At 35.5% G+C, this 27,209-nt stretch overlaps 1 protein-coding gene across 6 annotated transcripts in view; it reads right to left on the minus strand.

Annotated features, from left to right (window-relative positions):
• Dpp10 (Dipeptidyl peptidase 10) overlaps positions 1 to 27,209 on the minus strand; it is a 174,295-nt gene that overhangs the window by 52,599 nt on the left and 94,487 nt on the right. For all 6 annotated transcript variants that reach the window (XM_073966552.1, XM_073966553.1, XM_073966557.1 and 3 more), the window contains one exon: positions 13,234 to 14,554. In XM_073966552.1, coding sequence (XP_073822653.1) covers positions 13,234 to 13,263 — 30 coding nt within the window. In that variant the 5' untranslated portion in view covers positions 13,264 to 14,554. The remainder of the gene's footprint in view (positions 1 to 13,233; positions 14,555 to 27,209) is intronic.

Consider the following 27,209-nt stretch of genomic DNA (forward strand, 5'->3'; position numbering starts at 1 on the left):
AGTGTTGCATAGTGTTATTCTTTTAATTTTCTAGAAACCTATTTCATTACAGAGATCCTTAAAATATTCTATGTACAGTTTGTATACACCTTAACTTCTTTCCCCGTTATATTCAAGAATATTTTTTATACTTTTTGTTATTTTTTATACTTAATTAAAATATTTTTATGCACTTTCTTCCTTATAAATAGTTTTTGCTTTAGTTTTTAATAATGGAATTCATTTTCTTATTCTATAACAAAACTTAAAACAACTTTTAAAAAGAAACCATTTTTATTCTCATTTAAATGACTTCCTCTTCGAAAGAATTTAACTTTATGCCTTTGTTTGTCTGTTTTTAATGTATGCATATTGTAGTTGTTGTTGTGGCAAACGTATTGAGTTTCTTTGGTAAATAAAACAACAAACATATAACTAAACTTTAAAACTTGAAATGAAAACCAGAAACACTTTGTGGTTTAAGCCAAGCAAAAACAAAAAAAATGTTAAAAAGTGATTGGCAGTACTACTACCATCACCACCATCACTACTAATCCATATTCTTAAAGGTTTTGTGTTCCATGTGGAAGAGAGAGTCTGAGAAAGGAAAAAAAACTTTTTGCCAAGATTAAAATAACAGCTGGCTGGCAAAGTTTCATCTATTCTTTTTATTTGGTTAGTAGCTCAAAAATATTTACGGAAAAAACAAAAAAGAGAAGGATACTTTGTGAAGTGTTTGATGTCAAAAGAATTTGAATTTTTTTTTTGAAACTTATTCTCAGTAAATGTCATTGAAAGGGTTCATATGTTAACACAAAAAGGACAGACAAGCGTTTGATAAACGCCTCATCAATATCAAATATGCAAACAACGACGAATTGGAAGGGTGTAACTGTTTTGTTTGTTTGCTTTTTTTGTTTGTTGAAGAAAAAACTTTGAAAAATCGGCAAAGACAAATAGCAAAGAATATATAACAAAACTTTTTGGAAACTAACATAAAGTTCAGTCATAAAAAATGTCATTTATTTCAATTTGAGTGCCCTGGGCGGGCATACTTTGTATATGTATGCAGCTCAATTATTATTACGAATAGCATTGCCTTGTAATAATCCATGTAATTATTATGATTAAGTCACAGATTAAATGAAATAAAAATTATAACAAATTACCAGAAATACAACAGGAAGCAAACGAACAGAAAACAAGTAAATAATTCTACATTATCCTAATGACTGTGAATTGTCAAGGCACAAGGACGACAGTCAGATGACAACATTCAATGCTTTGTTGTTTGCTGTAAATGACAACAACAACAACGACATCAACAACAAAATTATTATCATAATTTCTCTAATTACAAATGTAATTTGCTCTCTCTCTTGTTAAAATATTATAAAACAAAATTTCATAACAATGAAAGAGAACTTAGCCAAATGAAGAAGGCAACCAACAACAATAACTTATGAAATATTTTAATGAGCTTTTCCAAGGAAGAAACCGGTAAAGCCCATTCACCCAAGTTAGTTGTTATTTGAATTTTTACATTTTTCATTTCCCATAACGGAATATTTTCTAAACTATTTAATTTTTCTTACTATCCGCTTATATTTCAATTTCCATAAAAGAATGAAAAGAAAACAAAACTATAAAATCTTATTATGGCTACATCATCGTGTATCGTCAAAGATATTTCAGTTTAGAGAAAATGTAAAATAAGAAAATCTTCGCAGGAGGATCCATGGAGATAATAAGAAGTGACTTTTTATGATTTAGTGAAAGCAAAGGAATGCGAAGTTTTTTTGCAGCATTTTTGGGATTTTAGGAAAATTAATCGACATGTTTTACAGATGGTTAGAAAGTCCGCATTGCACACTAGAATCTCCGAATTTGAACGCCTGATGTCCCGTACCAAAAAGAGGGCCCATATCAATGAATATAACCTGCTTGTATTTATTGATATGAGAGTAGTCTTTCTTTAAATCAGGGAACTGATTTTGAAAATAATTTGGTAAGTGAGTGAGGGTGCCACCGTGGTGCAATGGTATGCACACCCGCCTTGCACGCTGAAGGTTGTGGGTTCGATTCCCCGGCCTCAAGCTGTTGAAGTGTTTTTAACATCCATTAAAGGTAGTGAGCTAAAATGTACCCCTCAATGTTTACGTTTTAAGGACCATGATCTGTAATTATGTACCTGAAATGCTCGGAATCTTTATAGAGAAGGTGCAGTTGGCAGATGTACATACGTACTTGCAAAGTGCAAGGTCGATAAAACTGGCATACAGGAAATACGATGGATTGAATAAGATGTCGCAACACCACATAAAGGTGATGCGCTGTATTATCGCTGCCAGTTTCACCACGGTGGATGTATGGCTTCCAACAATTCGGATCAAAGCGAAATTTGTAAACATCAGTCTTACTTGTTCCCGTGCCCCCACAGAAAACAGGAGGGACAGGAGCAGACCAAAGAAATATTTTACTAGCGTTTAGAAGAAACATGTGACCGCTGCCCTGCCCATGACATTAAAAATATTTTTGGCGATTTTAATGCCAAGATTGGAAAGGATAATATTTTTGACCCAACAGTAGACAAATTCAGTCTCCACAATGAAACGTCAGCCAGGGAAATGAGGCTGATAGACTTCGAATAAGCAAAAAACATGGTATTTAGCAGCACCATATTTAAGCATCTCGTCATACATAGGAGCACGTCGCACAGTGTCACGACCGTTGCCAAAAATGGTCAAAATCAAGTATGTACTTCGGAACACAAATTTATTGATGAGTATTTAAAGTAAACATTTCAATTTGAAAGAATTTGAATTATGGTATTGATTTGTCAAGTAGTTTTGTCCATGGGAAGGTTCGAATCCGATAATTGCTGGAAATACATATGTATTTTTGTCCTTATTTTACTAAAATTAATAACTTGTATTATGCTCCAAAATTTTAATATTTAATGTAATTTATCGTTCTAAAATAAATTTTTAAAGTTGCTTTGGATATAATAAACATGGATTTAATTTTGTTTGGAAGTAAGTAGTGATCATATGGTGTTTACAGTTACCAAGGTCTGTGGTACCTAGTACATCGATTTTGTGAACCAAATTTTAAAATTAGTGGAATGGGGAAAAAATTGTATAAAAGTGTATATCGATATTATTTGTTGTTTGAGTTGTGAAAAGTGAGTACTTCAAACTCATAAAGGTTCCAGCTTCAGAGGTTTGCAGACGAACATGTTAATTCTGTTTTTCAATGGCCGCCTCACTCAGGGGTTACCCCTGTTTTAACAAAGCGCTTTGCGGTGTTGGCTATAGCGCCAAAACGAATGAACCGATGATTATATATTTTTGTGGGCTTATTAAGTAAGTAATAATCTTACTTTTAAAAATATTAATTTTTTTAAAAAAATTGTGAATAATGCAAATCAAAATTCGATTTTTTACAAAAAAAAAAAAAAAAAAAAAAAAAATGGACCGTTTTTGTCCATTAATCGGTCACCAGACCAAAAAACAAGAAACCTAATTCATCACGTTGTGACAGATGGAAGTTATTCATCGAGCGTGTACAACCGATCCGAGTAGCAAACATCGACTCGAATCTCTACCTTGTTGCAGCGAAGGTGGGTACCCGATTAAACTTAGCAAATAAAGTACGAACAGGCACAACACGGAAGTTGGATATCGGCAAGCTGAAATCACAACAGATAGCCACATAATTGTGAACACATATATGTACATATTTGTTGAGATAACGGCCCCTGGTTGAAGATTCCTCCGAGTCAATCCAGTGATCCGGCCGCCGCGGGATTTAAAGACGAAGCCAGTGCAGGTTGCAGAATTTTTGAAATGAAATTCGAACGAACATATTTGCGTTGATATAACAACAAAAACAAAAGAAAGTCACAGCATATTCCACTCAAATGAATCATTTGCTTAATTAAAACACCCCTCCTTCCGATAGCATATCAGCACAGTGATGAAGTATCTATTTGGGTGGTTTTAAAAAATCGATGTCGGATTTTTTAGGCTGCACGCCATAAATGTTTAGTTTTGTTAGATTTTAAGATTGCCAGAGTTTGAGCACAATCGGAATATGTTAGTACGTGCCACTGGGGCTTCACAGTTTTCATGGGCTCTATATATAGCTAATATTAAAATCCGAGACGAGTTTCACAATTTTTATTTTAACTGAGGAACAATAAGGCCTCAGAAGCCTGGTCCCAAGGTGTATGCATCAAATAATTAGCATCACCTGACAGGAGGAACGTGTACCCGATGATTGGAATGTATGCATTATATGTCCTGTCCACAAGAAAGGTGTCTGCTCTCTATTATAAGATAGTGTGCCGGAGCGACTATGGTCAATCAAACAATTGGTCATATCAATGCGGCTTTAGACCTGACAAATCCACCATTGACCAGATATTTCGCTTTGCGACAAAAGCTGGAAAAGGCCCAATAGGTGCAGATCGACACTTAACAACTTTTTGTCGATCATAAAGCAGCCTTCGACAGACCTATTTGTTCAAAGATATTCTGAGCCATGTCTGAATTTGGTATTCCCGCAAAGCACGTTCGGCTTTGTTAAGACGACAATAACTAATACCCGAACCTCAATTCAAATAGGAAAGAAACTCCCCGAACAGTTTAGTACCTAAAGAGGTTTCTGACAAGAAGACAGCCTTTCGTATGACCTCTTCAACATCTTGCTGGAAAAGGTTATGAAAACGTCCGAATTTCGTACCGACTTCGTTACGACGTTGGTACGATTGGTTTGGTGGGATGTTATTTGTTTATGCCCACGACATTGACATCATGATCGATCAGTAACTGACACCTTCAAAAAATGGCAAGAGAGTCTGCCAAAGTGGGTCTAGATGTAAATGGTGATAAGACCAAGTTGATGGTGTCGATGCGCAATGCGTAGTTCGCAGAACTCGGACCAATTGTGGAAGTTGGTATTTACAATTTTAAGGTAGTTAAAGTCTTCGTCTACAGTACACGCAGACCTAGAAGGCCAAGGCAGCTATGGATTAACAAATGGAGGACGAGAATAAAAATCGCTATATTCAAAATTTGGAAAGAAGCACAAAAAAATTGAGAGGACTGCAACATTTTTAAGGTGATTTTGTGCAAACAATTCGAAGTGAGGATTTGAAAGTACAGACCCAAACGACAAGAAACCCTAGTTGGGTTTTGTTGTGTCAGATTCAGCTCGGATTTTATGGCCCCATCTAAACATGGTAAAATATTGAGTTTTTAAGGAAATTCGGGGCTATATCTCTGAAACCAATGCGAATCTTCTTCTGACCTCTGAAGCAAATTTGTAGATAAGGACAAGAATAAAATATTTGGAGAAATAATGAACTCTAAAAACTACAATTATTGCCTCTAATTTCAAAATATATGCAAAAATTCCCCAATTTTTATACACTTCGCGCCGTATCTCCAATACCGTTGATTTTTTTTTTAATATTTTCTTTTGGAAAAATATTCCCTGGAATGTAACTTTATTTGGTAAAACGACTGATCCGAAGAGTTATGAAGAATTTTATTAACTATCAACCTGAGAAGGATTGACGAAAATTGTGCGACACCACCTGTAGAGAAGAAGTTTTTCATAAATGACTTTATTAATGATTCCAAGGTTTTATCTGTGCTTTTATAAGACATTTAAACTCCGTACACACTAGAGCTTTTTGACGGGTTAACCTTCTTTATGGGGATTTGTTTGACATGTAAAAAATGGAATTGACATTTAAAACCCAGTGGGTTTGTTAAATCCGGTTATGTGTAAACATACTATAACACACAATTTACAAATAAAGCTATGGGTGGTGTTCATTTAAATTTTATTGACGTATGCGTAATTTTATTGGGACATCATTTACATTTTTTTGGTGGGGGCAGTATATAAAGCAAACAAATATTTTTCTTACGAAATAATATTGAATACCCCAAAACCCCCGTGATGACTTTTTAAATATTTCTGTAATTTAAAATAATAGCCATGTTGTCTCTTGGACAATTGTTTTCTCCCCTAAAATTCCACTTGATAACCATGACTAAATTAAGGTTAAGTCATTACAAAAGTAAATTTCTATTTTTGCTTTCTCTTACATAATATTCAAAACAATAAAAATAAATGTAAAAAGAGAGACAGAAATGGCTGTAAACAAACAACCAAACAAAATTGTCAACATTTGTTTTATTGTTATTAGTTGGAACCAATTCCTTTCGTCATCATCATCAACAACAACAACACAATAACGAAAACATCAAATCCTCAGCTCTGTGATCTTTGTTGTCACCAATGTCCATTCGTTCGTTCGGTCGTATGTATGTAAATTTTTTGTTTTGCTTTCGTACGTAATGAAAATAACAAATTTTATTAGAAATTATAGTGTCCCTTTAATGTAATTTCCCTCCCTTTCGTCAACACGAATTGATTTGGTTTCGGGCAGGGAGTGATTTGCAGAAATTTACAATAGAAAACATTTTTTTGCTTATCTCTTTTTTTGCAAATAGTGAAAATAATATTTCCACACTGGGGCTAAAATACATCTTGTCAACAAATTGAAATTTTCAGCAAAAAGTTTTAGTTTTGCTTAACTATTCTCAAAGGTCAAATCTCTTGCTCCACCTGCTTCTCTTGATACGCAAAATTATGAATTATTTCTACTTTCCCCCGATGATGATATTTTATTATCACCTAAATACGCCTTCCGGTTATTCGTTACGTTGATTGTTGTCTATTTAACGAGACCATCTATTTAACTGTCCCTACCACCACCCATCCAGAGGTGCTCAAGCATAAATAATATTGATGATGGCAATACAATTACCCGAAGGTAAAAAAACAACGTCAAGCCAAAAACTTCATTAGCTTAATGATGCAAATTCCTTTTACTTTTAAATTCAAGTGCCCCCGCCATCACTGTTGTTGTGGCATTTTTTGTAAGAAACAACGCTCTTTACGAAAAAATTAATTAATCTTCTTGCACCTCAATATGGCGCTTAAGGCCTTTTTCTGAAATGAAAGTGTTTTGAGTATTCTTGAGAAATTATTGCCAAGTTAGGCATGTTTTGTAAATAAACCTATTGAAGGATATTTGTAATAAATAAAAAACTTGTTGTTGTACTGACTTCTCAATAAAATTACAAGAGAAAATATCACTTCACGTTGAATATTTAATAATGGCTTTCAGTTTTTATATTTCTAAGAATTTATGATTCAATGAGTTTTACATAAACACTTGATATTTTGCTGTGTTTCGCCGCATAAATTTTAGATATAAAACTTAAACCTCACATGAAATCTTTTTATGTGAAACCTCAAACCGTCCTAATTTCAAAAATTCTTGGGACATTGATCATAGAAATCGATGAACATCTTTCGTTTTTATTTAGAATTACGATTTACTTTTTACGATTCTTACAATTAAAGAAAATTAGTGGGAAACAAAAGGATATATCATTTGTACGATTGTGGCAAGAAAACTAATAAACTCTCCTAAATTTATGCTGAATTGCTCTTCAGGTTCTTTTATGCTACTACGTTTGAGGGGGAAAAGGACAAAAAAATTTATTGATTTGTGTGCTACCAGTTAGGGATGATTTCTTACAGAAAGCTAAATTATGAATGGTCATTATTTCATTGAAAGCATAAAGCCCTATGAGACAAGACATTAATCTTCTAGCATCTAATCAAACTAACAAAACTTCAGGAAGAGTACGAGCGGTCAATTAATTGAAGGAACTGTTAACATCACCAAGGATGCACAAAGAGGAAAATATCCAGTCCGAACTGCAAATTGAGAGCAATGGCCGCATTGGCTACTCTAGCGGAAAACCTGCTGGTGTTAATTCATTCAAGCAATTGAGTATAATGGAAGCGATTGCAAAGCTTAAACAATCGCAGAAGAACTCCAGAATGTGTTAAATGATTCAACCTGTGGGAATCAACTGTGATAACACTGTGCAACATTTTTAAGGTGATCTTGTGCAAACAATTCGAACTGAGAATTTTTTGAAAGTACAGACCCAAGCGACAAGAAACCCTAGTTGGGTTTTGTTGTGTCAGATCCAGCTCGGATTTTATGGCCCCATCTAAACATGGTTAAATATTGAGTTTTTAAAGAAATTCGGGGCTATATCTCTGAAACCAATGCGAATCTTCTTCTGACCTCTGAAGCAAATTTGTAGATAAGGACAAGAATAAAATATTTGAAGAAATAATGAACTCGAAAAACTACATTTATTGCCTCAAATTTCAAAATATATGCAAAAATTCCACAATTTTTATACATTTCGCACTGTACCTCCAAAACTGTAAACTTTTTCTGAATATTTTCTTTCGGAAAAATATGGAATGTAATACACAACTCTTCAGAACATGTCATTGTTGAAAAGTGTCTCTATGCCTTTGTTTTCAGTACATTTTTCAACGACGATTTAATAAAAAAAATGACAATAATGTAGTGAAATCCGAAATGCGAGAATAAACTGTTGGTGTGAACTGTGTTTGAAATACGTTTTGTAAAAGATATGATGCAAAATACCGCTGAAACTACATGAAGTAAGCATTTTAGAGTTTCAGAATGTTCTAAAGAATTGTTGAGAACTTCATTTGGAAGATTTTTGCAAAAGGTTATTTGGTTCAACTCCCAATAGTTTAGCCGATACTGACCAGAATTTCAGCAATTATGTAAAATGTTCTATATTTTATAGATTTTGGTGCCCTAGATGGAGGTTTTCTTATGTGGTTTTTTTAAAAGATAAGTTCTACTAGTTTAGGGCTACAATATTGCTAAAGACAGCAAGGCCAAATTCGTAATCGTTTCTAAGATAAAGGCCTGAGAAATGCAAAAAAGTGTAGATTTAGCCCGGTTTAGATGAGGCCATAAAATCCGAACTGGATCTGACAGGACAAACCCCTACTAGGATTTTCGTGGTCTAAATATCGACACCTCCAAATAATAGTATGCTAAGTCTTAAAAGTGAGTTTTGCAGGAGAAGCTCTCAAAGTTTGGACATTTTTTTGAACTTCAGTAAGTACTATGCTAAGTCAATATTTGTTTATAACTTCTGTTCGGATTGTCCGATCAGTACCAAAATTTGACAGAATTTAAGTTAAAGGACGTTAAATATAAAAATGTAAAGAACTTGAAAACATGCTAAGTCGACTTAGCATACTATTGTTTGGAGGCGTCGATATGTACTTTCAAAAAATGCATACCAGAAGTTGTTTGCATTTGCAGTGTTGCATAGTGTAATTGTGGCCAATACAGAAATCGTAAGTACCGGCGAAATGCAAGATGTTGTAGTCGACTGCAACTAATCTTCGAAGTGAAATGTCATCCAAACCACATCCAACTTCAGCATCATGTGTGTGCATCAGGAGTGCGATTTCTTTTGTAAAGTTTAAGCAAATCCCAAGCATGTGCAATGTGTTCTGGAACTCATATGCCATGCCTCTTCTTGCTTTTATTCTAATACCTGAAACCAGGAATAGGTTGCGTAAAATAAGTTCATTCATTTCATACTCATGATCAACCTCATTGGTTCAGTAATCAATTCTTCCGCGCTGAAGATTTTGAAGAACTATCTGTAGCACAGAATGATTACACAAAAGCTTGAAGACCCAGAGGAAAAAAGAAAAATATCCCAAAGCAACCAGTTCTGAGAGCGTGCAATTAAAGTTATGCAACACAGGCGTGGTTTAATAGAGGGTGGTTTAATAAAGGTATATAAGGGCGTGGTCTAAAAGGGATTAGATTTAATAGTGGTCCGTAAGGGATGTGGTCTAAAAGGTATTTGATTTAATAGTGGTCTGTAAGGAGCGTGGCTTAAAAAGGCGTGATCTATTTGAGGCCTAGAACATAAGGGACGTGTTATTTTTGAGGCCTACAATATAAGGGGCGTGGTCTATTTGAGGCCTAGAATATAAAGAGCGTGGTCTATATGAGGCCTAGAATATAAAGAGCGTGGTCTATATGAGGCCTAGAATATAAAGAGCGTGGTCTATATGAGGCCTAGAATATAAGGGTGTGGTCTATTTGATACGTGGTCGGTCTATTGGTGGTATATAAGGGGCACGGTCTATTTGAGCCGTGGTATATAAGGGGCACAGCTTATTTGAGGAGTGGTATATAAATAGCGAAGTCTATTTGAAGCCTGGTCTATAAGGGCCATGGTCTATTTGAGGTGTCGTCTATAAGGGGCGTGGTCTATTTGAGGTGGGGGCGTGGTCTATTTGAGGCCTAGAATATAAGGGGCGTGGTCTATTTGAGGCCTAGAATATAAGGGGCGTGGTCTATTTGAGGTCTAGAATATAAGGGGCGTAGTATATTTGAGGCCTAGAATATAAGGGGCGTGGTCTATTTGAGGCCTAGAATATAAGGGGCGTGGTCTATTTGAGGCCTAGAATATAAGGGGCGTGGTCTATTTGAGGCCTAGAATATAAGGGGCGTGGTCTATTTGAGGCCTAGAATATAAGGGGCGTGGTCTATTTGAGGCCTAGAATATAAGGGGCGTGGTCTATTTGATACGTGGTCTATTGGTGGTATATAAGGGCACAGTCTATTTGAGGCGTGGTATATAAGGAGCGCGGCCTATTTGAGGTCTGATGTATAAGGGGCGTGGACTATTTGATGCCTGATATATAAGGGGCGTGGTCTATTTGAGGCGTGGTATATAAGGGGCGTAGTCTATTTGAGGCGTGGTATATAAGGGGCGTAGCCTATTTAAGGCGTGGTATATAAGGGGCGTAGTCTATTTGAGGCCTGGTCTATTTGAGGCGTGGTATATATGGGGTGTAGTCTATTTGAAGCCTGGTCTATAAGGGCCGTGGTATATATGGGGTGTAGTCTATTTGAAGCCTGGTCTATAAGGGCCGTGGTATATATGGGGTGTAGTCTATTTGAAGCCTGGTCTATAAGGGCCGTGGTATATATGGGGTGTAGTCTGTTTGAAGCCTGGTCTATAAGGGCCGTGGTATATATGGGGTGTAGTCTATTTGAAGCCTGGTCTATAAGGGCCATGGTATATATGGGGTGTAGTCTATTTGAAGCCTGGTCTATAAGGGCCGTGGTATATATGGGGTGTAGTCTATTTGAAGTCTGGTCTATAAGGGCCGTGGTCTATTTGAGGTATCGTCTATAAAGGCCGTGGTCTATTTGAGACCTGGTCTATAAGGAGCGTGGTCTATTTGATACCTGGTCTATAAGGAGCGTGGTCTATTTGAGGCCTGCGTGTGGTACATAAGGCGACTGGTATATTTGATATGTTGTCCATAGTGGGGACCGGTCTATAATGGGCATGACTCACAAGAGAAGAGGTCTATATGGGTGTGCCTTAAAAGAGGTGTGGTCTAAAAGAGGCGTGGTTTAAAAGTATTCCCTATTTTTATTTCTTTTCTTTTGACAAAAATCTATAGTGTCTGCCCGCCTGAATGACTGACTAGTGCGCACGATATTTCTCGAACAATTAACCAATTCGGTCCATACATTGGACATAGTAATATTTTGACAAAATATAGATAATGTTTGTCATAAACTTGCAGGTGGTATATTTTTTCTGGGTCATGTAGAAAACTACTTGCCATCAACGAAATGGCTAGTGCCCAAGATAGCTCTCGAAGGAAGTACGATATTCGATCATCTTATTGATGAAAACCTTCTGCTTTATACGGAAACTATGATTGTACGGTTAAATTTGAATAAAATATAATGTTGAAAAAAAAACTCAAATAAAATGAACTCAATGAACTTAGTACTACTCACCTAATGTGAGGTCGTTTCATCCTCGACTTGTAATCGAGGAATTATAACCTGAAGTGATTTTTGGCAGTCATGTTCTATTATTTGAGAGGCTATAGGAAGCTATCTGTGGCAAAACGTCCATATATTAATTAGTCGAGTCGTACAACTTTTTGAAAGACGAAACCCTAAAGGGGTGAGTACATAAGCTGCCTGGCCGGATTGCCTTGCTTTCCTGCTTCATTTCTGACATAATAAAAATAAAAGAATAAAGGAGGCCGAGCAAATTTTGAACTGGGTTGCCCTTTTCTTTTTTTATTCTTTTATCAGAAATAAGCAAGGTAAGCAGGCGAGGCAGCTTATGTACCCAGGCCTTAAAAAACGCTATACCGACCATTCTGATCGACAATTTTAAAAACAACTATTGACAAGACATTTATATTGACATGTTTTCATATCCTTTTTGACTTTTACCCGGCAATTGTTAAAAAAACGTATATTTTCTGTATATTCAGAATTGGTTACGTATAAGGTATTGCTAATGTAGACATCTGGGTTGCATCTGAAAAATTTTTACAGAAATAGTAGCTCTCGTTATCGGTTATCCGATATGTCCGTTTAAATTTGAAAATGTAAGAAACCCAGATTTTCACTACTTTTACCGTTATTAAAAAATAAAACGAAGTGACCCCAACGAACTAAAGGCATTGTCGTTGTCCATGGATCCCAACACGATATAATTTTGCATCCGAACACTTGAATATTTTTCTGGTCAGCTTTTGTAGCACAGTGTCATTTATCGAAATTTTTCGAAAAGTTTGCACCCTCTCAAGGCCAAAACTTCCTGAAGGAGCTTTCCAATGCTTTCGCGATGTATTAGAGAGTTCTTAATTACTGTCTTGGCTACAATTTTTGTATTTGTGTTGGATCGAAAATCTCAATGGTTTGGCTGTTATATGCCAAAATACACAAAAAACGTCAATAAAAAACTTAAAGTCAAAATCGGGAGGGTCGATTTTCACGGTAGATATATGGTCCAGTGGACTTTTTTGCTCAGTTCAATCCCAGGAATCAGAAATGCGAAGGGCTCATTAAGGTTTTTTCCTTCCACACAAATCGCCCCACCCTAATACATACATATACCTATGTATGTGCGATCAATCAAGTCTGTATGTGGCTAATTTACAGTTTAATATAGAATTTAAGGTAGAATTGTTGGCCTATTATTCAAATTAAGGGAAAATGTAAATACTTTTTATGTATTCTAAACCTCTTTACACACATCTAATCCCAACGTGTTAACCTCTCAATTCTGCATTATAATTTTATTTTATTTCTCTTATAATTTATTCCTCCTTTTGTCATATTATCACCTTAATTTTCCAACCAAGAAAAAGAAAAAACGAGCCCAATTTACATACATTTTCACAATGATCTATGCGGCGATTATACTTTGACATTTTATGGAAAAAAGTGCTTAAATAATAATTTACCTCATCATCGTAATTATCCTGTTCGGGCATGTCGTCTGTGTATTATTTAGTAGAGACGCGGGTAGGGACTGTGAAATTGTCTAGGCGTTTTTTCCTACTTTGTGCAAAAATTATTCAAATTGCCACAACGTCGACGTCGTTGTCGTCGCAGTAGTAGCAGCGACAAACAGGCAGAACGACAGACAGATAGACAATTTGCATATGGTGTGCAAATATAAATCCTTAGATATGTGTGTGGATTTTCTCCTTGTTTTTTTCCGTACGTTCCTTTTTTGTGCTGTTTTTCTTAATTGAAGTGAATATTGCAGCACACAGACAGACGACACATGAACATTGAAAACGTTGCAAACAGTTTTTAGGTGTTTCGTGGGGGAAGGCCCAAGTTGTTGCTGTTGTTTGATGGTTCAAATGTGGGACCTTGTCCTTGCAACCTTTGTTCAGTGTTAAGTATCTGGCTCGCTTTACAAGTCAAATGCTGTTGTTGTTGTTATTGCTGTTTGCTGGCACGGTGGAATTTTGTATAGAACCACTTGCGAAATTTACAAAATTTGTTACAACCAACAGCTGTTGTCTACATATCTGAACTTTTTATGCAGCAAATAATGATGTTGTTGCTGCAATGGGGTTAATAGTGTAGTGGTGGTAGTATGTTGCCATCATTATAAATATTTGTAACTGTTGGTGTTGTTGTTGTTCTTGTGACTCTTGTATGCTGTAGAAAAGTAACCTCGGTAGTTGTAGCAGTCAAGACACTCACTACTTTAACATTCATATCCTTTGAAGGAAATGCATCCTTTTGTGGGTCGTGTACTACAGACAGTTGCTTGCTAAAATAAGTGCCGGTCTCCTAAGATCTTATTCAGACACACACGTACACGCATGTATGTGTTCTCAGACGACGAAGATTTTAAATTGTCGTTTGGGTAGACCTTGACTTGATTTGAGAAAATTTAGTTGGTTTGGAAATCGTTTTTTCTTTAATTATGGCGGCTTCCCTGGTGCGTGTTTTGCCTTAAAGTTGTGGCTTGGGTTGCAATTAAAACAGTTTGTTTTTGGCTCACAGCCTTTTTAAGTTTGGGTGAAAATTCTTTAAGCTTTTTTCGATTTTTTGTTTTGTTTGCTTTATGTCTGTCGGTGTGTCTCATTTGTTGAGCATTGACGGTGGTGCTGCTGTCATTGCAAATAACAATTTTGTTGTTCAAGCGTAACGAATCGTAACGTATTTGCTGCTTCTAATGATGCATTCATTTAGTTGAACTTGTTTCTTCTTGCCTCAAGTTGGGTGATTCCTTTACGCTCATTATGGTCGTTGTTGCTTGGGCTAAAGCAGTAGAAAAAGGGGGAAAAGAAGAATAAGAAGATTCATTAATATTTGTTGTCTGGCAAATTTTGGGGCAATTTGTGTGTCTAGGAAGGGGGTGTTGTTGGTGGTGTTAGTGTGGGGAGCAGTAGTGGTGGGGTCAAGCAAACAACTTGCCCTCCTTTGGCCAAATGTTTAGGTTTCCAATTGTGAGTGTCTTTTGGTGGTGTTTTGTCCAATTGTGTTGGCAAACATGTTTCTGTTTTGTGTGTTTAGTGTTCTTTTGACTGCAGAGTTGGAAATTTATTTTGGCAATGACCACTACCAATACTATATACATACATATGTATGTACAGTTCATGTTAGTGTGGATATTCTATTTTTGGTAAGCCCAAATGTTGTTTTTTTATTCTTTCCTTTTGTTAGTTGATTGGTGTTATTTTTTCTACTTTTTTTGTTTTGGCCATGGTGTGAAAATTTTTTGCTGCTGATTGTTAGGCTTTGCGTGTGTGTAATTAGTTTTCTCGTTTGATGTTTTTTTTGTTATGTTTTATTACTTTGAGAATTTTGAGTTTGATGCATTTGTGTATGTGTTTTGTGTCCTCTTTTTAGTACATATTCTGAGTTTTTTGTTTTGCTATTTTTTTATTATGGCCAGATGTGTTGCTGCAACTATTCTTCTAGAGTGCGAATATGTTTTGTGTTTTTTTGTTTCGTTTGTTTTTGCCACTGCTTTTCAATATGTACATGTGAGCGTGATTGTGTCTGTTTTTTGTTTTGTTTTTTATATCTTCACTTGTTCTTCAATGTAATTAAGGCCAAGAAGTTTAAGGTTAAATATTTACAGTAGGATTATTTACATCATTTCACATTGTAGTATTTTATATACATGCAATTTTGGACTGACATTTACAGATATATTATATTTACAACAACAATAAACATACACGAAAACAAATGTTTACTAAAAAAGGAACAGTCTGCAAGGTTAAGACAACAATCTTAATTCTAAAAGGGTAATGTACATTTTTTACTATGCGACGTTTTACAAGGATGAATTAGTAATGTACATCTAAATGAAATACATTAGAAATGGTTTTGTTTATATGAATAACTACTATAATTATAAATTATAGGAGATTTAGAAATACAAAGAAAATCAAAAGGATTTCCCCACTAATATTTCAACAAGCTTTATTGAAAGAACTTATTGAGCACGAAAAAAAAAATTTTTTTTCATGATTTTTTACAAGAAATCTACCAAGCGTTTTTAGAAGACTTTGTATTCATTTGAATGAACACACCTTGAGCACTTTTGGATTTTTTTGTGAACAATATTCCGCAGAGTTTTGACAAATGTCCTCATACGAAATACTGTTTTTACTATAACAGTTTGCAGTTCCCACTGTAGCTCGAAAATGAATAAACCGATTAGCATAATTTTTTGTGGGATCATTAAAAACCTAATTATCTTGTCCTTAAGCGAAACGGAATTAAAAATATAAATTAAAAAAAATTGTGAAGTGTCAAAATCAAAATTTCAATTTTATCTAAAAAATTAAAAGTTTTTTTCGCCATAAATCGGTCAACATTTTTTTTTTTTTTTTTTTTGAAAAAAATGCGTTTAAAACTTCGATATTACATACAAATCACAATGTGTTTTCCATTCTAACGCTCATATCTCAGCCAATTTTTCCGATCCGTTCGAATATTTAGCAACATATTCTATTCTATCTGTACTTTAAAATGATTTTGTAAAATTTAAAAGTGGCAATTTCAACTTTTGTAGAATTGCCATACCCATAATTGTTCAATTTTTGAAAATACTTGAATTAATACTCTTTGGAATCCTACCAGTTTAGGAATCCTTTTGTCACATGGGCCATCAAAGGGTTATTTGTATGCCTTTTTCCAAAATATTTTATAAACTCCTTTAAAATGTCATCGTATAATAAAAATATTTCACAGAACTCTAAATATTTCTTAAACTCCAGGAATCTGTAAAAATTTCACGTTTAAGAGTTAATTCTGTAATTTATTCGAGTTTTTGCAATAATGTCCCTCAAATACATATTTTTCCCTTCAGATAAGTCGCCAAAATTATATTAAATTTAATTATAAATTAAATTATATTAAATTATGTATATCTCTATTTACGTTATATGTCAACCAAATATCTATATAAATTTTGCCGAAAAAACGAAAATATTTCCTAACTTGTTTGTTCTTTTTTTTTTCGAGTTGATGTATGAAAGTATTATGAATCTTCATTTTAGACGAATACTGTCAAAAGAAGAAATATTCAGTCAGTTTCATTAAGACGATTCGAATTGTTGACAATTTTTGTTTGATTGGAAACAAAAATGAATCATTATTATTTTTTTTTTCAAAAACAGAAGTTTGGTAGTAGTTCGAACGAACTTGAATTCGGATCGTCTTAATGAAAAAGGCTAAAAATTTCACTAATAATGAGAAATTTTGCCTGTTAGGTCAAAAATCATTTAATATTAATTTTTATTAATTTATCGTAAGCGGAAAGGTGGGTTGACCACCTGAAGCAATGCAAAAATTGTTACAGGATTATTTAAATTGTGGGTAACAGTTAAAACTAGAGTTGTGCCAGAGAAACTAACTGCGTATACTTAATATCACACGTTACATTTCATGATGTTACTCATACGTTTTGGAACTAGCACAAGGAACTAGGAACTAGATTACCCAACTCTAGTTAAAACACTTTCGAATCTTCGAAAGAAAGATGACAGTGACAGATCAAAGAGGAGGTACGTGTGTTATGATAGGACGAAGAGGAGTCTGTTACGCCGTGTAAGAGCCCTCTCAGCCTAGAAGGTACCACCACAACTTACGATGAACGATGTTGTAGACCAGGAACGTAGTCAGAAATCATTTCGTCACCATTTCAGAGGGGGCGGGGACAATGGACAAAATTTGGTGCGTAAAATACACAAAAAATTTCTAAAAAATGCCAAGTGTCTACAATTAATCCAAACGATGATGCCAGCAAAGGCGAATCATACATGCCGTTCTCCCTCCTGTCGCCAGTAGCGAAGATTCTAGAGGCATTACTCTTCTCCTTAATGGAGAGAAGTTTCCCAGTTACCGTACATCAGTATTGATTCCGTAAAATGCACAGTACCACAACAGCATTAAACGCAATATCTACACATATCAGTCGAGCAGGGACGTACGCAAGGGGTGGGCAATGGGGACTCGCACCCAACACTTGAAATAAAATTTTTTCATACAATTTTTTAATATTCTTCAAAAATGCAATATCTGCTCTAGTGGGACCCCCACTCCCCCAAAAGAAATTAATTTCTGTGTTCGTTCCTGCAGTCGAGGACTGAATCAAAACAGGCCATGCTACTGAACAGTCATGGTAGTCCGGTCAAAATAGACATGCGTATAAGGGGGAAATAGCAAAAATTCCCACAAAGCTGAATTTTGGTGGAGAGCTAGGGTTGGCCATTAGAAGCAACGTCCTAAAAGTCCCCATCGATCCCATGTGTGCAAAACAAGTTATTCGGGGTCAAAGGTCATTTTTGGAGGCATTATTCAGTTTTTTTAATTTTTCTCAAAAACGGTAAGACTTAGCAAAAGCCGGCTAAAGTAAAAGTTGTAGATTTAATAATTGTCTACAAGAGTTGTCTTTATGGTGCTTAAAAAAGACTTAGCATTTTCGAGATGTCGCGATCTAAAGGTAAAAAAAAATTAGCCGCCTAAGTGCATTATGAGGCGAACCGGTTAAAATAACGACACTATGTGTTAGATACTTCCGTAAGCTTTCAAACGATATCCACTTTGCAGTAATCGGTTCTGTAGAACCGGGTCTAACCCGGTTTTTAAATTTGGCCTTTCGGGTCGAATAACCGGCGAACCGGATCAGCAACCGTTGAAAATTATACATTTCCGTAATCATCGCAACACACCCTATCTTCGGGTAAAACGTGAAGAAAATCGGAGAGTTTTCGTTGGGGTCGTTCCCGTTGGGCTTTCGATTATACATGTGGGTTAAATAGGCTATTTTTGCATAAAATGACTCTAACATTGAATAACTTTACTAAACACGCTCCGATTTTGTTGGAATTTTTTTTAGAAGATAGCTACAATTTCGCTCTTCAAGAAAATATATATTTTTTTGGGGGACAGACCCGATTACTTCGCTTATTTTAGCCGGTTTGTCTGAATATGTGCATATTTCCCTTATAAGTGCATAAAAATCATGTGTTTTTTAGAACAGCTATATCTCAAGAATGGTTCCTTCTAGGAAAAAATTGTAAAGGTCAAACTTGTAGATAATTTTTAATAAACCCTTAAAATTTGACCTTTGACCCCGAATATTTTTTTTTGTACACATAGGATCGATGGGGACTTTTAGGACGTTGATTCTAATAGCAAACCCTAGGTCTCCACCAAAATTCAGCTTTGTGCGAATTTTTGCTATTTCAATGTCTATTTTGACCGGACTATGGTGACTATTGGCCTATCGTAGACCTTCGATACGCCAACCATGCCAAACTGTTAGAGGACATAGAAAAGAAATCACTCCGTCAACAGATGCATTATTGATCATAAAGCTCGATTTCCTACGAGAAATTAATTAAAAATTAATACTAAATATTATCTTCGCCTAACATGGCGAAAATTTCAAAAAAACAAAAAAATATACTAGGACGTTGTTGACCTCCTACAAAGCAATAGACCAGTCTTTGGTAAGCCTTGCATTTTACAGGTGCATCAGCACAACAAGATGTTTACCATGGCTTACATGGGTGTTACCGCCGCACAGTGACTCGGAATCGTTTTTCCTGGTCAAAACTCTGTAACTTTTGAACGGATTGAGATGTTTTCATATTTTTTTGTTTGACAGATAACATAATCAGCATTAAAAACATACGAAATCGGACTAGTAGTTGCAGAGGAATTCAAGTTCAAATTTAAAAAAATTGAGTTTTTAATATTTAGCATCAAAAAAAGAGTGTTTTTAATATTTTCTACCTATTTAGAAAAGACCAATCACCAATAAACAAACCATAAAAATACAAAAAATTAAGAAACTATTAATTTTTTCAAATTTAAAAAATACTCCTCATATAACTCTTATAAAAACGCATATTTTAAAACAAGTAGGAAAAGCGTTAAGTTCGGTCGGGCCGAACTTTTTATACCCTCCGCCACAAATTTTAGCCATTTCGGTGGATTAATGTGGCCACATCCTTCAAAATACCGAAAATCGGAAGGTACCGTTCTATGGGGGCTATATTTCTAGGGGAAAGTTCTATACCCCCAACGAAGACTAAATACCAAATTTCAGCCATCTCGGTGTGATAATGAGGCCAAACCCTTCAAAAAACCGATAATCGGGAATCGTGGGTATCGGGGCTATATCAGAACGTGGACCTATATAAACATTTTATGGTAGAAATATTTCTTAGCCTCTGGAAACACAAAATACAAAGTTACAACCGATTCTGTTGTCAAATGGGACTGATATATTTAAATTTATTAAAATGACGCGTACTTTATATGGGGCGTTATATGGGCGCTATACCAAAACGTGGACCTATATAAACCAACTTTGGTAGGAATGTTTTTTGGCCTCTGGAGACACAAAATAAAAAGTTACAACCAATTCGGTGGTAAAATGGGACAAATATCTTAAACTTTCCTTAAAACGACGACGCGTCACGCGTCATTTTGTATGGTGGCTATACGAAAGCATGGACCTACATAGCCCGCTTTCAGTACCAAAAGATAGAAATAATAGATTTTCCCAAAATTTCATCCACCTACGTCAATCCGTTCGGACGCTAGAGCGATTTCCACAGACGGACAGACGGACGGACATGGCTAGAATTGCACGCTGATCAAGAATATATATAGTCTGTGGGGTCTACAATGATTATTTCGAGTAGTTACAAACGTAGTGACAAACTTAATATACCCCTATCCTATGGTGGAGGGTATACAAATGTCCATTTGTGTATAAAAGCTATAATCCATACGGAAACGGTATGGAAAAACAGACATGTAATTTCAAAAAATTTAAAAAAGTGTTAAACGGACGGTTCAGGACGGGTACAAAAATATATATATGGGCTGAAAGAGGACACTCTCGGGCATCTTTCTACGAATACCAAACTTTGTTCCAAATTGTTTCCTAAAAGTTCTACTCCACTAAAGTTGGAATTTCACTAAAATTTAGTACCCGAGAAGAATAAAATAGCTCACTTCATGTAAACGCTACGGTAATTTTTTGAAACGATTCTTAAAGACAACAATCCTACTTACCTAACAAAAAAACTGAACAAAAATATCTGTTATAGTTTCCGAGAAATAGCTGTTTTTCCCCATATATTTGCAAAAATGGCGTATTTTCCAAAATTGCAAATAAGTGGTCTTCTTTAGGAACGCGCCACGCCCACACCTTGCAATATGTTGACATATTTTTTTGGTTTCCTTAGTTTCAATATGTTTACTATCGAATCTAATATAGAAATTAACAATCGGTGAAGAAAAATAATTGGGGTTTTGGCCTGGAAAATCAATTCCTGACCCACTGCGCAACGTGAGCATCCCTGCCAGAATGTAGTGGATCTAGAGAGAGAAGAACAAAGGTACAAAGAAGAACCTTTAGATAAATAAGCATATCAGGCAGGCTTGAATAGCACTCACACCGATACAGTTACACAGGCAGTACAAATGTGCAGTGTGTATGTCATACTCAGAGACCACCCTCGATCCATTGCAGCAGAAGAACGCCAGCTGCTAAAGGAAACACGAGTGGTTTCAGCCCAGCTGCCCTGCGTGTGGATTGACAGCATGACAGCCTGAATTTGTTTAACTACCCAGCTAAACCCACTGACCTGTCTCCTGATTCTTTATGGACGCAGCCGAATCAGATTACTGAAAAATATATACGAACGAATATATGTGTGTTGCTACAACAACAACGTGTTCTTGATATTGTATTTGAAAATGCGTGAGTGATCTACCGTTATGGTCCAGTAAAAAATAGGTGACATAAAGGTCCTAACTTTGATGATTTTGGTGTAGACCTAAAAATGTCAATATGGCGTTGAAGTTAGAAGGAATAACCATGAACCATTCAGGTAGATTGGGTAACAATTTAGTTTAAAATCAATAAGTGAGACTCAATACCATGTAAATGAATGATAATTCCGCCTTTCCAAATCAATACGAATATCCTCTCGTCCTTTTTTTAACTTTATAATAACTACACTGAAATGATTTTTTTGCCATCGATATAGACTTTAGGCTAATGATGATACATACACCCTGTTATGAAAAAACGTGTCCCATCGAAATAATGATTTTAGACCTATAGTATGAAAGGACGAAAACCATTTCGTACAATTTGAAGTCTATTTAGACCCGTCTGTCCGTCTGCCTTGCTGGCTGTTGAGTACAAAAGTTCTGCAACGAATCAACCGATTTGGTCATATAGTACAATTTTATGGCGAACAATTTTTTATCTGATACCATCACATTTTGTAGGAGAAGGAGGATTTTAATGATTTTTGAAAAAGGACCAAACAGAAATATTCCTCGCGTTCAAGTCAGTAACGTTGCCAAAGGCACCATATACCTAAACTTCAAGGATTCCAAGGAATCTTAACCCAAATATTTTGAAAAACGTATAAATGGTGGAAACTTGCCACCCAATTTTAGTCTCGATGTTTTTTGGCAAAATTGATAAACTTAAATTCATATCTTCTGTGATTTAGATGAGGGCGGCTAGTGCGCGTACCCACCCAGTGTTGCCGAATTTGAAGATTTATCGTCATTTTGACGATTTTTTGGACCAAAAATGAAAAATGACGATTTTTCATGTAAGCCAAAATTACATGAAATAAAGGACAATAACTATATTTGACCAACATTTCACGAATTACTTTAAAGAGAACAATGTTCCAAACTCGATTTTATGAGCTTTTTTAATGTTTTACAGCATTTTCCAGACGGATTGGCTATATTTATATACATATCTGGAATACAGATATTTTCAAAGTTTTTGCTTCACCTTCGAATTACATCAGCTCAACATTTTCGTTTAGGATTGTTAATGGATGAACATTTTTCGAGATAAAAAAGGAATTATGTCTATATATGAGCTGACAGTCAGTTATGAATGAGAGTTTTTATCGACAACAACAAAAATGTACGTGTACCGACAGACATGGATGGTCACACTGTCAAGGTAGCGATATTTAAGCTAAGCTGTCATTCAAAACTGGCAATGTATACCCAGATTTACCTTGCTGCATTACTATAAACTCGATAACCATAGGGAAAACTATCATCGTGAAAGCTGTTTTTTATACCCTCAGCCTTTAGGCTAAAGAGGGTATTTACACTTTGATACGACCAAAAATGTGCCTCATCGAAGTAATGGTTTTAGACCCCAAGTATGTTTGTACGATATCCGTTTCAGACAATTTTGAGTAGATCTAGCAATGTCCGTCCGTCTGTCTGTCTGTCTGTCTGGCAGGCTGGTGCGCACGATAACTCTCGAACGGATTAATCGATTCGGTTCAAATTTTGGGTATCGAAATATTTTGTCCAGATTCGATTTAAGTTCGAAGATTGGCCATATAGGTCCACTCCTTCAGGTACCTCCCCCACAAAAGTTCGAAAATGTTCGGAAAATTTGTGCGCACGACAACTCTCGAAGGGAATAACCGATTTGCTCCATACTTTGCACATCGTGTAATTTCTACCAAACTTAGATGAGGTTCCAATATGGACTCAATCGGTCCACACCCTCGGGTACCTCCCACACAAAATTTCGGAAAAGTTAAGTTTAGGGCCTGGTCTCGAATCGCTTTGATTTTTGTTTACGCAAGTTGTGTTCGCTGTCCTCTATACGACGCTGTAAGCTTCATTAGGGGCACGTCCATACTTCCTGAGAAAATAGCCTGAAAGTCACAAAAACCCTATGACACCGTGTGTAGTGGTTGGAACGCAAGATAACTATCGAACGGATCTGCCGATTCGGTCCAAAATTTGGCTTTCGTAATATTTTGTGCAAACTTAGTTCAAGTTCAAAGATGGATTATATCGGTCCACTCCTTCCGGTACCTCACCCACAAAAGTTCGAAAATGTTCGGAAAATTTGTGCGTACGATAACTCTTGAAGGGAGCAACCGATTTGGTCCATACTTTGCACATTATGAAATTTCTACCAGAATTATATAAGGTTCCAAAATGGACTCAATCGGTAAACTCCTTCGAGTACCTCCCACACTAAATTTCGGAAAAGTTCAGTTTAGGACCTGCTCTCGAATCGCCTTGGTTTTTGTTGTAACATCTTGTATTCACTGTCCCCTATACGAAGGTACAAGCTTCCTCAGGGGCAAGTCCATACTTCCTGAGAAAATAGCCTGAAAGGTACTAAAAAGCCCTATGACACCGTGTGTAGTGGTTAGAGCGCAAGATAACTCTCGACCGAATCTGCCGATTCAGTCCAAAATGTGACCTTCGTAATATTTTGTGCAAACTTAGTTTAAGTTTGAAAATAAGCCCTACCGGTTCACTCCTTCATGTACCTCCCCCACAAAAGTTCAAAAATGTTCGGAAAAATTTTTCGCACTATAACTCTTGATGAGAGTGACCGATTTGATCCATACTTTACACATTCTCATAATATCTACCAGATATAGATCTGGTTCGAATATGGACTATATTTGTCCAATCCATCCCGTACCTCCCACACAAAATTTTCGATAAGTTCACTTTAAGACCTGCTATTGAATCACTTTGATTTTTGTTGAAGCAACTTACATTCGCTGCCTTAATTGCGATGGAAAAAGTTGTTTCAGGGGCAAGTCCATACTTCTTGAGAAAACATCCCGAAGGGTGTAAAAACCCCCTATGGCACCCCCATGATCTATGTCGGACCATTCCTTTAAGTACCTTTTCCGCAAAAATTTTGAACTTTAATCCTAATCAACGTTTTTGTCGGTTCATACAACCAAAATTTTGAAACCCCCTAAAAAGTGTTTCAATTTGCACAGGCTGAGGGTATATCTCTGTCGGCAAAGCCGACTGATACTTTTTTACTTGTTTATAACGGTATTTAATTCAGATTGGGTTAGATTTACTGCTGTGGGTTGTATATCTTATGTTGTCAGTCTCATTGACAAAACTATCAGCAAAAAAAATCGAATTTAACGGAAACAAAACCTAGTTTTCGACAACGTTGACGATTTTCCAAATTTTGTTGACGATTTGACGATTTTTTGATAATTTCCGATCAAAAACTGTCGGCAACACTGTACCCACCCCATAGTAATAACAAGGCCTTCATGGACATAAAATCTCTATAGATATTAAATGTTAATATTCATATACACACAAAAATATACAGTATTCATTATTTATGTGGTTACGCTTTCATAATTTTCATTTTGTTACATGCTGCGGCATGATAAACGTGACTACAGAAGAAAAAAAAACAACCAACCAAAACTATTGGCATCATATTCTTATGGTCAGGTCATAGCCCATAGAATTCCAATGAAACTGAAATGAATCACGAAATCAAGAAGAGGGCAGTAAGCAGTTTTGATTCCATGGAATATCAATTAATCACTCATATGATGTGTCGAATGATACGTTCTCTGTTCGTTCAGTGTCATGCGGGTGAGACATGAATAACAATGATGCTAACTCAAATGGCAAAGTCTGGAAAATAAAAATGTAACTGCTTCGGGTAGCAAATTTTGCAGTATTGAAAGCAATCGCCAGTTGGGAAACCCGACATAATTAGAAATGTATACTCAAAGTTTTGCAGAGTACAACTAAATTAAAAGTAAATAGAAAAAAGATTAAACAAATAATTGACTCTATGGTAAAACTCCTCCATTCAACGATGATATCTCCCAAAAGTAGGCTTTAGTTTGCAATATAACAGGAAGTATGCTAATATTTAACAAGGCGCTTTTCTGTACTCTACACTATGCTATGAAGTGTGTGGGTAGATGATGCAAAAAATTCTGACACATTTAAATCATTTCTTTCTACCGATCGAAAGCTGAGAAATAGGATTAAAAATTTCGTCAATACCAGCACTAGGATTCTGTTAGGATTTAATTTTTCTATGCGCAAAAGAATTTCAAGTTTGTAGGGTATTTACCATTCATGTTCATTGGCATGGCATATGGGTGAATGTGTGAGTATTTTTGCTCGCAAATATTTAATGTTTATCGAACATGTTCTTTTTTTGTTTTTTTTTTTTTTTTTTTGAAATGACTTTTCATCCGGTTTCCTTTTTCCGTTGAATATTTTATGGATGCTTTGGTATGTTCCAACAAAATGTTTTATTATTTTTTTTTCTTGTGTGCCACAGAAAAATATATCAGCCATTGAGGCAGAGTTCGTTTGCGAATATTATATTGTTACAATTTATTTAAACACTTATAAATTTATTTATACAGCATTCCAGAAAGAACAACAACAGTAACAACAGCGTGGCAGCATTGTACAAATTGTGTTTGTCCGTATATCTCTGTCACATAATAAACAACTGCGAGTTTTGGCTGATGTTGAACTGCTACCATGATGTTTCACAGCAGCAGCAAATAAAGGTATTGGAGTGGAGAACAAATACTTGTTTCACATTTTATGTTTTTTGCGAAAAAAGGACAAACGTTCTTTCACATGACAAAAACGTAACAAAAATTGATAAAAACTAAAAAAATACACACTCCTCAAACAACCTCTGTGACATGTTCCACGTTGCGTATTCAATATTAAATTGAAATTGCAACTCCCTGTCTGAAAAGAGCGACGACATTATATTTTTGTTATTTGTCATTGTCGTTGCGTAAAATGCCAGAGTAAGGCCATACAATTTATTAAAATAAAATTCCACAGAATAAAAAAATACCTGCAAAAGAAATCATAAAATACTGTTTTCGTTTTTTGTTTAATCCCAGCAAGAATGTCAAGTTTGTCATTTTGTTGCATGTTTGAGCATGTTCCATTATTCATTACATAACTGCACAACAAGAGACTGTGTTTTAATTGAATTTTCATAAATTCTCTTGAAATTGAAATGAAACATAAAGAATCTGCATGGTGGGTGGGTGACCTTTGATGTTTAATATGGGAGACCGGATTTAAAAACTAAAAAAGGTCAAATGCTACAGATATGCTGGAGAGTTAAATTGTAATTAATATACATACGTACATACATATATTATAGTCAGTTTATAAATAATTTTAAACTTATAGATGAAACATCTATTGACCGTTGTTGTTTAGGAAGAATATATGCTATGTACTTCGTCCTTCCCAGTCGGATAGTGGTAGAGATGAAATATGTTGTGAAATTCAATTGTTTGGGTTAGGCATCGGTTGAGAACCCCCGTTCTTCTTTGAAAATATACTCATATCACGGCGCTAATATCTGTCTGTGCACTGTCAAATGTGTCTTGTAGTAGAAGAGAACAATTTTTTCGAGCTTTACTGAACATAACAAACAAGGTACGATCCCTGTCGGACTTTTATTAACCAGTTGATAAAATGATCGATAATAGATCGATAATTTTTAAACTGACTAAAAACTGGCTGAAAAGTTATCTAGAGATGAACCACTTTGAACAGAAAAAAATTTCGGCAATTGTCCATG

Source organism: Musca autumnalis, unplaced genomic scaffold (genome assembly GCF_047663935.1).
Source record: "Musca autumnalis isolate F117 unplaced genomic scaffold, ASM4766393v1 scaffold_2, whole genome shotgun sequence".
Classification (NCBI taxonomy): Eukaryota; Metazoa; Arthropoda; class Insecta; order Diptera; family Muscidae; genus Musca; species Musca autumnalis.